Below are 12,805 nucleotides of genomic sequence, written 5' to 3'. Positions count from 1 at the left end.
TTTAATATTATCCATGTTGTCTAAAAAATTTAAAATTATTACTTTACTTCGCCAGTTCATTTCAAAATATAGCCGCAATAGTGCTGGTTTAGTGATTGTGAATTTTGATTCATAATGTTCTCGCATCCAACATTGCATGTTCAGACACAAACACACTATATTTTTCCTGAGAATGTTTGACATAGTCGTTGTTGTCGTCGTCATTATTAATTATTGATTGTATTATTTCAGATTGTGGCCGACAATCTCACTACGGCCTGCAAGTGTCACGGAGTATCTGGGTCATGTTCTATCAAGACGTGTTGGCGAGCTCTACCAGATTTCGAATCCATTGGCAGCATTCTTAAAAACAGATACGCGCTCGCTGTGGAGGTTAAAAGAAGGACACGACAAGGGCAGAAGGTTTATGTTCCTATCAATAAAAATAGAAAAACAATTCATGATGATGAATTAGTGTATTATACAAAGTCTCCCGATTACTGTTCCCCGGATCCCAAATCTGGCTCTGTAGGAACCCAAGGGAGGTAAGTCCAACATAGCCTCTGCTTGTGTTCATACAAGACTTACTTCTCTCTCTCTCTCTCATTTTGAATTTGAATTTGAATTTATCAGATGACGTTGCTTTCATAATTTGTGGTACTAAGAAATCTTTTCATTAATATTTTTCTTGTTATTCTGGGTCATTAAAGATTAGTAATTGATTCATTTATTTATGCCATTACAATTGCATCCAGCATGCATGCTAATTTATTTTTTTTGTCCCTGAAGAATAATGTTGACGCAAAACTCGGCCCATCACGGCGGTATCGAGAATGTACATCTTGTGATAGGATGATGATATTAGTAGTTATCGTTTGAGTTTGTTTAATGGAAAGATTCATATATTTTTGTATATATTTTTTTAAAATACAGTTATTGAAATACGCTGACGACAACAGAAAAATCATGGGCATAAGCAGAAAGCGGAACAATTGTTTGGATATAGGGAACATCAATACATTATTCATCAACTATTTCAACATTTTTAACAAAAATCACGCATTTTAAAATGCGTTCAGTTTTGACATACAAGGCGTACCTAAAACGTTCTAAAGATTAGTGTGCTGTACAACATAATTCTTTATTAGTGAACAATACCTCAGATCATCCTCTCAACACTTTCTCGGGTATCCAGTTATTAAATGCTATTTTATATTCGCTTTTTGGAACGTTGTTCATACGCTGGAAAGCTACACTTCCAATCCGATGGCAGCTCTAATTCTGTCTGCCCCTCAGCGATTCAACTAAACATCACATGCAGCTAAATCGGGGCTGAGTATGTGACAAAGTTTGGAACACTGTGCTCCTTCCAAAAGTCTTCCAAGATGGCAGACTTTTGCGCTGGTGCGTTGTCAGGGAGTAGATGCATACCTCGGGTGCCATTGCGCGGACGGGTGGTTCGGTAGCATTCTACAGCTGTTGGCACCACTTTGGAGGCATACAAATCTCCAGTGCCACTAGCAGAGTGGACAAGTACCTGGACAACCCAGCCATTTCATCGAAAATGCATATAAAGCTTTCTTGACAGGCAGACTGCGTCGAGCGATTTGTGATCTCGGCTTATTTTCTCCTATTCCAAATTTGTTCGTTTCTCTCGAGCTGGGTTCCAAAAAAGTAAACCCGCATTTCATCATCTATCATTCAATCGTCTCTGTTCACTCTTACTTTTTTGGCAAACCTGTTAGTTTTATCAACCGTCAACAAATGAAGAACCAGTCTTGCACAAATCTTTTCGACCTTCAAGTGATTCGTCCGTACATTAAAAAAAACAACAACAAAAAAAAAACAGCAGACGAAATAAAGCCAGTGATAATTGAAATATCTTCCACTGTGTATTAATCAGCTGCAACATTTTACCCCTTCACAGGAGCCACTTCATGGTCACCAATTGTAGATAACGGTCTTCCAGAACGTGGATCGTCTACGATGGATTCGCGACCATCTTTTCAACGATGAAACCATATCAGAATTGTAGGACACAAGAGAATTGCATCGGCAAACTTTATCCATGTCATCCTTCATAAAATTCTGATAGCACCATAAAACGCACGGATTTTACAGTACTCTCTTTGCGCAGTCCAAAATATTTACGACGCTGTTATTGAAATATGTTACGCCACGCGCATTTATCTACAGTTGTCCAACGTGCTGCGCGTAGAGATGCAGATCATTTTAGAACGTTATTTGGTCTATCGATCAACAATGAATTTAATGACAGGTTAAAACAAAGAAAGAAAGTTTGAAATTAAACAAGGAATTCAGAAGATTTCAAATGCACCTTGTACGGGATGAGTTTCCATCCGGCGTCATACAATGTTCAGTTCATCCGCATTTCTTATCTGCGAGGATTTTGTGCCTGAATGTAACATTTCTAGCACTAAACGAACACGTTAATTGTCTTATTTTTTATATTGTTTTTTGGTTGTTTTTTATGTGAGGGGTGGGGGTGTTTGGGGTGTCATGGTGTGCTCTGGGTTATCCATTTTACTGAAAAGTATCTTACTTCCAATCTGCTCGAACGTGGAGCGCACTCGACGGAAAATAATAAAGTAATGGAATATTGAATTTGGATAACGTTTAATGTGATTTAATTAGCCGTCAGTTTCCTCAGATTGCTTCCTTATTGCAGCTTTCAAGGTCTCTTTGCCAGACATCCGCAAACCAGACCGTAGCATGTTGACCAACACAATTAAAATCTTGACATGTTGATTTAAAGGTTTGTCGACAACGTCGAAATGGGCTGTATCTTAATTCCGAGTGCCGTCCTAACAATAAAAATATCTTACGCGCTAATTTCATGGACTGTGAACCCTAAGTCAATAAACCATTGTAGAGATTTGATGTAAAATGATATACCATTTACTCCATTATATTTCAGGGCCTGTATACCTGATAGTCCCGAGCCACGAGGCTGTAACTTGATGTGTTGTGGGCGTGGTCACATTAGTGAAACCATGGAGATTGTGGAGCGATGTGAGTGTAAATACTACTGGTGTTGTTACGTCAAGTGCAAATCTTGTACCAGGACTATGGATGTCCACCGATGTCGGTAACAACCATCTCCAATCGTCCAAAATGGGTTTAAAGCGTGCCCAGGGATCTGTTCCGAATGCGTGGAAAAAAGCGACGTAGAAACATATCTCGGAGTTTTCGTTTTCAGCCAAATGGAAGTGGAATATTTTTTCATTGGTGAATATTTCGAAGACAGATTGTTATGTTTAAAGAGGAATAAGGGATTCAAGCATGGGCGCTTGTTGTCTCCATTTGTACTTATGCTTTACAAGTAGCCTCATTTCTTTCAGACCTGTCATGGCGGAACGCACTGCGAATCTCAGTGAACTTGAAGACGAAAATCTATAAATGGAGATTATTGTTGATGACATGTGCTATAAACGTCTCGTACGAATTTTTTATTGATTTTATGTGATTTTTCATAAATCTTGTCGATTGTTTTTCTAATTATGTCACTCTAATTGTGCTAGAATGTAGCATCCACATGTGGGATATTGGAATTTTCGATAGCATATAACCATTGCAGTGTTAGCTGCTACATGGTCCACATGTCAGTCAGAAAGAATGCGTGATAATTGATTGATGACTATTGCTCTTGGTTTGTTAGTCCTTAGAAAGTAAGATACGACTGTATTGTTGACTTACTAATGCTTTAATGTCACCCATGTACAATTCTGTTCTACATTAGAACATATTTCATGGAAGTATGATATTACGACGAAACGTATTGGCGGTTTATTAAAAACGACAGCTAAGTACAATAAAAACTTCGATATTACATTTTACTGGACAAGCAAATATTACTGCACGTGACTCTATTTATTCTATAATGATTTGTATAGGTATGTCAACTCTGTCATCTCCCAGACACACACCCATATTCAGTAGTTTTATCGTGCAATGCACCAGTCAGTCTGAAGACTGTTTAACCTCGTGTTATTTTACAGTAGAGTACCATTCACTATGTGATGTCTATATCCAATAGAATCGCCCCTTACAGGATCTTGTTTTTCAGTTTGACTCCTCCTAATATCTTATATACTGTGCAAGCACGAGGTAAGTTTACTCGTAAATTTACGTATTTTCAAAGGTATGTTTTATGCAGTTCATTGTTAACAAAAATAAAACATCATTGTGTTTTCATATGACAGTCGATAAATGTTGTTGATGGCTGTTCCAGTTTGATGAACAAAATTCAAAAGAACATGGTATACACTTAGGCCGATAAATCAGCCCCTAACCCGTGACGATATAGATTTTCGGTTTAGGAGCTGATATTACCTATTCATTCAAATCTGCAAAACTTTGCAGAAAAATTTGGCTGCACGCATCGGTGTACATTTTATACACTTACCGGTATTTCTCGTGGCTGTTGAGATGCTGTCGGCTGAAGGGTTCTTTTGGTGACATGTGCATTACGTTTCCGGAGCAAATCCTATGTTTGCTGACTTGTAAATCCACGTGGAATAGCACAACAATCTGTCCTGTGGCCATTTTGAATTTCGCGCTAGATATGGCTGTTACTAAATACCCGTTTCTGTCTAAAGTGTACGCAGGTTTGTTCCGGAAAGATTTGCATGCAGCAAAATTGCACATTTTAATGAACAGGTAACATCAGACCCACACATGGTCCATCAGTATCAACACAGATTTGGGTGGTTGGTTTATTGGACTAGTTTACACTATACACTTATCCACAAGGAAGACTCAATACACACTGGTATACACTACATATTGATCTACAATAAAGACTCAAACCCCTTTTTATAGACTACACATATTTTCCAAAAGGAAGACTCAAAACCCATTGCTAAACACTGCACACTGATCCACAAGGAAGATTTAAAACCCATTGCTATACACTACACACTGATCCAGAAGGAAGATTCTAAACACATTGGTATACATTATACAGCACGGGCAGCAGTGCCTACTTTACCAAGATTGTTTAATAACAATAAGAAAATATGGGCCCAACTTTTGCTTTGTAAACGTTTTAATGAATAAACACATTTAGAAAATATTTGGTGCAGTTATACAGACTTTTATCATAATTTTGATGTAGTGAGGGAGCATTAAACTAGGGTTTTTTTCTCTAGTACCAATACATTTTTTTTGCATTAATGTATCAAAGTACATTGAAACATTGACATGTCAGAACAATCAATCTGGCTCTTTAATTGTCTCGCCTGCAAAGAATGTCGCAAAAAGCGAGCCATAACGGTCAGAATATCCGTCCATCCGTCCTTCCCTTCGTTTGTATGGCCGGTCTCACTTTTGGTGATATTTGTTATTTGATTTCAAAAGATTTTGCTGTAAATGGCGAACCATCTTCAAAATCACAATAAGAGTGCACATTTTTAATCAATTCAATCTTCAGTTTCCATTCTCAAATAATTGTTGGGGGTGGGTTGCTTGTGTTGCTGCTGCTGCTGCTACTACTACTACTACTGCTCATTACCTTACTTAGTTGTCAGAAGTACATTCATTACCTTTATTTATTCTGTAATAATCTATCCTGCGTCAGACCTATTAATTATTGCAGGTGGTTAGCACCCACCCCCACCCTCATTACATGATGTAGCTTTTACGCAGAAATTCTATACTGCCTTATGAGTACATGCGTCCAATCACGACACCTCTTTTATTTGCTCAGAACTGCACAGTAATTCTCATATGCCTGTGGTTATTATATATTTTGGCATGAACAATTTGGTTTGTTTCTCTGATGTTTAACGGCACACCTACACTTTTTTGATTATACTGTGCCGAGTACAGCAGAGCAATGTGCCATGGGGCTCCGTTGTAGCCGATCTAGGTTTATCAGATGGTCGAAATCAAAGTCGCACCCTCCTGGTCAAAGCCCAACTTTTTAATTACTCAGCCACATGAGGAGGTGGGCGAAGTTTATTTTATGAATACATGAATAATTAAATAACTTGTATATTGTATGTACTTTCATTGTTACTATCAAATAATTGTTGTATTTTTGTTAAATGACATACCGAATGTTGTCAAAACTTGACTTGCTTTGACACATAAACAAGTACACATGATATTATTTTTAAATAAAGGGATCTACTAATTCTTTGGGGTTTGAATGTGTTAAAGTGTACGGCAACAGACAAGGCAATTATTGTAACACAACACACAAAATACACCCCAGTTCAATCATAACGGTATCAGATAACATTAGTTCATACACTTGGCTCATAACTGTTTTGGAAATTTAAAAAAAAGAAGAAAATAATTAAAGAATTCCATGGATGGAGTACATACAATAATATAATACACAATTAATACATTACCTTGTTGAAATACATGTACTGTGTTAGCTGTATATAGCGTGTACGAAATAAATGTAAAAATTTTTCTGTATATTTTGCCTACATATATTGTACAAATCTGATAAACAATATCAGTCGCACAGTCTCAGTTCGAGTTTTGGTTTGCTCACCTGACAACATGTGCAATTTCAACAACATACGTCACGGGAATTCGATATAAAATGGAATTTTCTTTCTTGGTTATATATATAGGCCGCTAAGTGTGTGATTTAACGAAAATGAGATCAAAGTGGTTTTAGTTGGACGTCATCGAGGCATCGTGATCCGACCATCGCGGCTGTCGTGGAACCTCTTACTCAGCATGCAGGATGTAAATGCAAGTTAAGGTACCTTTATCCCGAATGGGCATAATAGAACTCTAGCGAGGCTGCGTCAGATCTTCACATAGTCCTACAACATAAGCCCTCGACCATAATATTTATGTTTCGGGCGTTGATGTCTAACTACCTAAAGGCACTGTGTAGCATGTTTTTAATGTCGACTGACATCGTAACTAAAGTAAAATTTTCAGGAATATCTCACACACTTGGCAGCCCATAACGACGCTTTTCTACAAATTAAAGTCATAATGTTTTGGTCAGACTTTTCTTACTCCGATGTCTATTTTCTAATAAATTCAAATTCTCACACAAAAAATTAACCGGTTTTAAAGTTTCGTTGGTCTACCTTTCAGTTGGCTGGAATGCGATGGAAGCCGGGAATGCCGAAATCGGGTTAAGTTGAAGTATATTTCTTTAACGAAATGAATAAAAATATATTAATATTGAAGAAAGTGTTTAGATAGTTTCGTTTGGTTCAAAATTCGTATTATCCTTTTAACTGATTGCCAAGTATAAGAGATGTTCCTGAAATTTTTTATTTTCGTTCCGAAGTTATCAACAACGGAACACGCTACACAGCACCATTATTTGTCCAGTACGACCTCGACGCCCAAAACGTAAATATCAGGGTCGAGGGCTTGCATTGTAGGTCTAATCTTCACGGAACCAGCGCAACTTCTGCCTTTTTCCGTCAAGTCAGATAAAAGGGGGAAAAAAAAAAAAAAAAACAATGTTCGGCTGAATAATGCGGATTGTTTATCTCCCATCCCCACCACAAACAACACCAAGTTCTTGTGCAACAAATTAATAAGCAGTATAGATCTGTTTCCTAAAATTATATGGCTGAAATAACAGGTCAATGAAACATCTTCAAACTATGACACATATTGTTATCTGTAAGTAGATATTTAATATTTTGTTTTGTTTGTTAAAATGAATGAAAACATTTGTTTTCAGATACGCATTAAGGAAATTCAAAAGGTCGGGTTCAGTATTATGTTCTAATTTTGTTTTAAAAAATCTCTCCCGTCCCCACTGAAAAGTCAGGAGGAGGGGGGTCATAAATGGGTATGAGGCGTACTGTTTCGTTTAATTTCAGTTCTAATTTAAAAACGTGTCTATTAAAAAATATAAACGTACAAAGAATTCATAGATACGGTTATAATAACAATAATAATAATAATAAAAATAAATAATATTAATAATAAAACTAAAACTACTAGCGAAATAACCTTGCAATTCAACCAATCCACGAAAATTGATAACGCCACCAATGGCGGTCTAATTTCAAATAGAACTTAAAAAATTGTAATAATAAACAAAATAAAATGTAATTACCAGCGCTGAAATGAAACGTACAATGCATTATTAGTAACGGTTCAAGTATATACACTACCGGTCTGATAACATAATACTAAATTTCCAGCAGCACAAGTCTCAACGTCAATGTTATTTTCTATAAACCACAATGTCCAATGAAAACCATCGTTTCAACAAAGTCATTTGCATATTTGCATAAATGAATATTTAATGACTGGTGGGAGATGCGATGATTGACGAGGGCTTGATGAGTGACCAACCATTTAATTGTTTGGTTGGCCTCGATTATTTTAAGCTAAACTTCCGGCCCCCAATTAAGCCTAAGAATAATATTCTTGCTCTGATTTGTAAAAAATAGAATAAGAAAAAGTAAGATATATAGTCGCATTCATAAATACGGTTGAAACAAGTCATAATCATTAGGTGTAAAAAAAACTTTGGTCCGTAATGGCAAATAATTTTCCATACAATTCTCTAACAACTGGGTTAGACTTGTGCTCGTGAGAACACAGTTACTTATAAACTGTCATGTTTTGTAACAATGTATAAAAAAAATATGTACTTTTTGCCCATCATGCACCTCGTCGACGCGAAGCTACCAAACCAGTCAATTTAGATGTGTTTATATTTAGATCTGATGCACCAATAGTACTAGTGGACTTCGCAGCGTAGATGGTTTATTTTTCTGACAGTTGAAAAAACAAATAAACTGAGCGACATCAGTTGATAACAGACAATTGTATAGAGCATTACTAAAGTCTTGGTCATCTTATATCTCTCAGTCACGCGAGAGTCAAGTTCAGAAAGACCTGATATTGATACAAGCGACTCCTATCATACAAGTTTACCACACGTGCTGATATCTTTGCAACCTGAAGCAAGGCTGATTATTAAACTACCTCTAAAGTATTCGCACATCCACACGTTTGTTTGTAAACACACGCTCAAACCCTTGGCGATTTTGAAAACGAATAGCATAAAAGATAGAACAAATGCACATAAAACTTATTCACTTCATTCATTCATTTATAATTTCTAACCGGACTGTCGCCAAGAGGTCCCCAACACTGTCGACTTATTGCCGTTTCAAAGCAACTGTAAGCTCTAATTGTGAATAATTATCAAGCAGACCAATTGCTCATTGTCCTTTTCTGGTTTCTAGAACAGTCCATTTCAGTAAAACTGCGTCGTCTGCGTCCAATACTCATACTATCTAGTTTTAATATTTCTTAACAAATTGAAAAAAAAAAATTAAAGGAGGAACTCTTGTGTACATGGGGTCCCCGAGTGGCCGAGTGGTCAAAAGCGCTCTCCGTTACGGATCACTGCCATCTCACCTCTGTCTGCGTGGGTTCGAGTCTCGGATTCGGCTAATGTGGGTATGTGAGAAAGATTGCCAGGAGCGTCTCGTGGATTGGTGGTTCTTTCCGGGGTTTTCCCGGGTTCTTCCTCCACCATTAATACTGGCCGCCATGTATAGCAACTTGTGTACATGTCTTTAAGGAGATGTAACTCCAAAATTTACGGAATTATTGAGATTATTAAAGATAGTGAACCTGCTGCAGTACTTTATCTCATTTGTTGCATGAAAACATAGACTCGCCAATACAAATATGGCGACCGTGTCACTAGAGAAACTCGCGTTTGATTAAAAACACCAACAAGCTGGCAGTGTTTGGGAGTCCTAGCGACCATTAGGTTAGAATTTATAAGTCAATTAATGAAATAACCAAATTATGTGCATTTTTATTAAATCATTAACGTCTTTTGTTTTTAAATCGGAGGGGAGGGTTACAAACAACCAAAGGGTGGTTTTATTCACATATGTGGTGCCGGGGCGAATCACCAAATCCGTCAAATATATGTGTATTCCGACAACCTCATCCAAGGTTATTTCTTGGCTTGAAGGAAATGGTCGAATGACATTCAGATTGACCCCGAAACTCTACCTTTAGCTGCCATTCGGACTACCTTGACTTGTTACAAACAAGTAACGACTGAGAAGTCGGTCAGTCTTGCAGTCAATTCAATTGTACAATTAGCAGAGATAGCCAAATAGATTGCAGTGTATTGTGTTTTATTTTTATTTGCAAAGAAATTTCCCGCGAAAAGAAAGCATGTTTGTGGGGGGGGGGGAGCAATGATACATCAGATGCTTGGTTTTGGTTATCAGAAATAACCAAGGTAGCTCGAATGAACTAAGAAATCCGAGTCCCTCACACAAGAAATGTGATTAAAATCGATTTCTGCTTGTAATAGACTGGGCACGTTACGAGGTCATGTTCTGCTTGTAATAGACTGGGCACGTTACGAGGTCATGTTCTGCTTGTAATAGACTGGGCACGTTACGAGGTCATGTTCTGCTTGTAATAGACTGGGCACGTTACGAGGTCATGTTCTGCTTGTAATAGACTGGGCACGTTACGAGGTCATGTTCTGCTGACCTTGTGATTCATCAATTAAATCACTTTTCAAATTTCAGACAGTGAAGAAAAAAAATACTTTCACAACCTGCGACAACTCACCATAATACGGAAGGTAAGCAATACATGAAGTATATCAGTGTCTATCAATTTTGATCAGATAGGTCCATCGAAATGATTAGCTGCTACTTTTGTGTCTTTGATGCACTACAAAATTGTAACTCCACCCCCTAAAATCACTCTAAGTGAAAATTTGAAACTTTAAATTTAGATCCAATCAATTTTTGTTGTTGCTGTTGTTGTTGCGGGGTTTATAGCCATTTTTAAGCACAAGATAGGATATACATGGCGGCCAATATTAATGGTGGTGGAAGAACCCTGGAAAACCCCAGAAAGAACCACCGACCCACGAGAAGCAACTGGCAAGCTTTCTCACATACCCACATAGGCCGAACCCGAGACTCGAACATAAATCAATTTTTGTCAATAAATTATTTAAGATGATGCCTAAATGTGAGCTCAGCTGAATTTGGTGATGTCATGCGTGGCCTGACCGAGAGTCTATTGAAGGAGTACACACATGCGCTTGATTCCGGGGGTAAACTAATGTGTACACTCACCAATTAACACAGAATGTCTCGGTGCCTAATGTATCCTCGTGATAACAGCTACCGGTCTAATTTTTGTTCTGCTTATTGACATCATCATTAGGGTTTTTTGTTGACTTGTTTCAAGAATAAAGGTTAATAAACAAACTCCCTTCTACTTCCTGAGTATGTTTTTGTTCGTATAAAATAATTATTCAGCCGAGAATATTTTGTTAAGGATGAGATTATGGTACAGTTTTTCAGTCTTGCAGAACCATTATTCTAACAGAGGGTAAATATTATTTCTTTCATTTACGATGGTAATACTTAAAAACGAATCAGTGTTTAACTACGAAAAATATTTAATTGATCTATATTCATGGGATACTGCTAAACCTATACATTAAAATGTATCGAAACGCTTGTTGGAACATATTTAGCCGTCCAATATTTGTCATTGTACACTATAAGCTTTAGTAAAATGTGCATAATAATCGGATTGCTATCACATTCGTCGTTGTGTTTAACCGTCTATTGAGATTCAAAATGATCTTGATGCTTTAGTTTGATATTTAACTTTATTCTCATCCGATATTATTTTGAATTGTATTCCTTCTTGTTGCTGATATTCCAATGGATAAAGTAAAACCAAAATATTCGTCAAACATTTTTAATGTTCATAGAACGGTATTCTCGTATTCTGAAATCACCTGTTGTTACTCATAAGTGTATTCCATACTCTGAAACCACCTGTTTATATCCATAAGTGTATTCCATTTCTGAAACCACCTGTTATTATCCATAAGTGTATTCCATTTCTGAAACCACCTGTTATTACTCATAAATGTATTCCATACTCTGACACCACCTGTTATTATCCATAAGTGTATTCCATTTCTGAAACTACCTGTTATTATCCATAAGTGTATTCCATTTCTAAAACCACCTGTTATTGTCCATAAGTGTATTCTATTTTTGAGACTACCTGTTATTACCCATAACTGTATCCCATACGGCCTGAAAATAATCCATATTTTAGGTGGACATAAATTTACGAAAAGCACATCTTAAATAGGGTTGAATGAGCACCAGTGAAAAATGCGAACTTCAAAATAATTTATGAACGATGGCAAAGTTTGAAGCACGGATTGTTTGTCTTATTTTTTTAAATTATTAGCAGCATGCAGCCCTAAATCAGCATTCTTTGAATCAATTTCGAAATCTTTTCTTCGAATGTGTCACAGTAACAAACCGGTGCATTATTGTTAGGCAAATTTTATGTCGGCTGATAGATCTCCGTAGTTTACCTTATGATATCATGATACCTTGTGCAATAAAATTTCCGCGTTCACTCAAGACGATCCAGAAGCATAATATATTTTTGTTGGTTGCATTAGCTGCGAAACTATGATCAGTTTGATATAATACTTTTTTTTTTTAGGTCTTTGGCTGTTTTCAACGCTCAGATAAATAAATATTTTGTTACAAACTTCCGGTTGACGTGGCGCTGTTATATCTCTCCATCTCCACGCGGACCATGTAGGCTGTTTCTGCGATACAAAAATATGCCAAGTACGTAGGCGCAGTGATTTATACAAAAACTATATATTTTGTAATTTTTTCGCTGTAAAGGGAAATTTCATCACAAAAAAGAAGCCGAAATAAATTTGGCCCAACTTTGTTATTTCTTCAGATGGATTGTCCATGCATGTGACAAAGAAACTGTGAATGAAATAATAGTTTGATGTATTTGCATC

At 36.9% G+C, this 12,805-nt stretch overlaps 1 protein-coding gene across 1 annotated transcript in view; it reads left to right on the top strand.

The window, feature by feature from the left end:
- LOC149798871 (protein Wnt-11b-2-like) overlaps nucleotides 1-6,478 on the top strand; it is an 81,776-nt gene extending 75,298 nt beyond the window's left edge. The window contains exons 4-5 of the mRNA XM_089957786.1: nucleotides 232-524; nucleotides 2,918-6,478. Coding sequence (XP_089813912.1) covers nucleotides 232-524; nucleotides 2,918-3,092 — 468 coding nt within the window. The 3' untranslated portion in view covers nucleotides 3,093-6,478. The remainder of the gene's footprint in view (nucleotides 1-231; nucleotides 525-2,917) is intronic.
- The last annotated feature ends 6,327 nt before the right edge of the window (nucleotides 6,479-12,805 follow it).

The sequence above is a fragment of the Sinohyriopsis cumingii genome, chromosome 5, assembly GCF_028554795.1.
Source record: "Sinohyriopsis cumingii isolate HCF-2022 chromosome 5, ASM2855479v2, whole genome shotgun sequence".
NCBI classification, from domain to species: domain Eukaryota; kingdom Metazoa; phylum Mollusca; class Bivalvia; order Unionida; family Unionidae; genus Sinohyriopsis; species Sinohyriopsis cumingii.
This window is presented reverse-complemented; position numbering and strand designations above follow the sequence as displayed.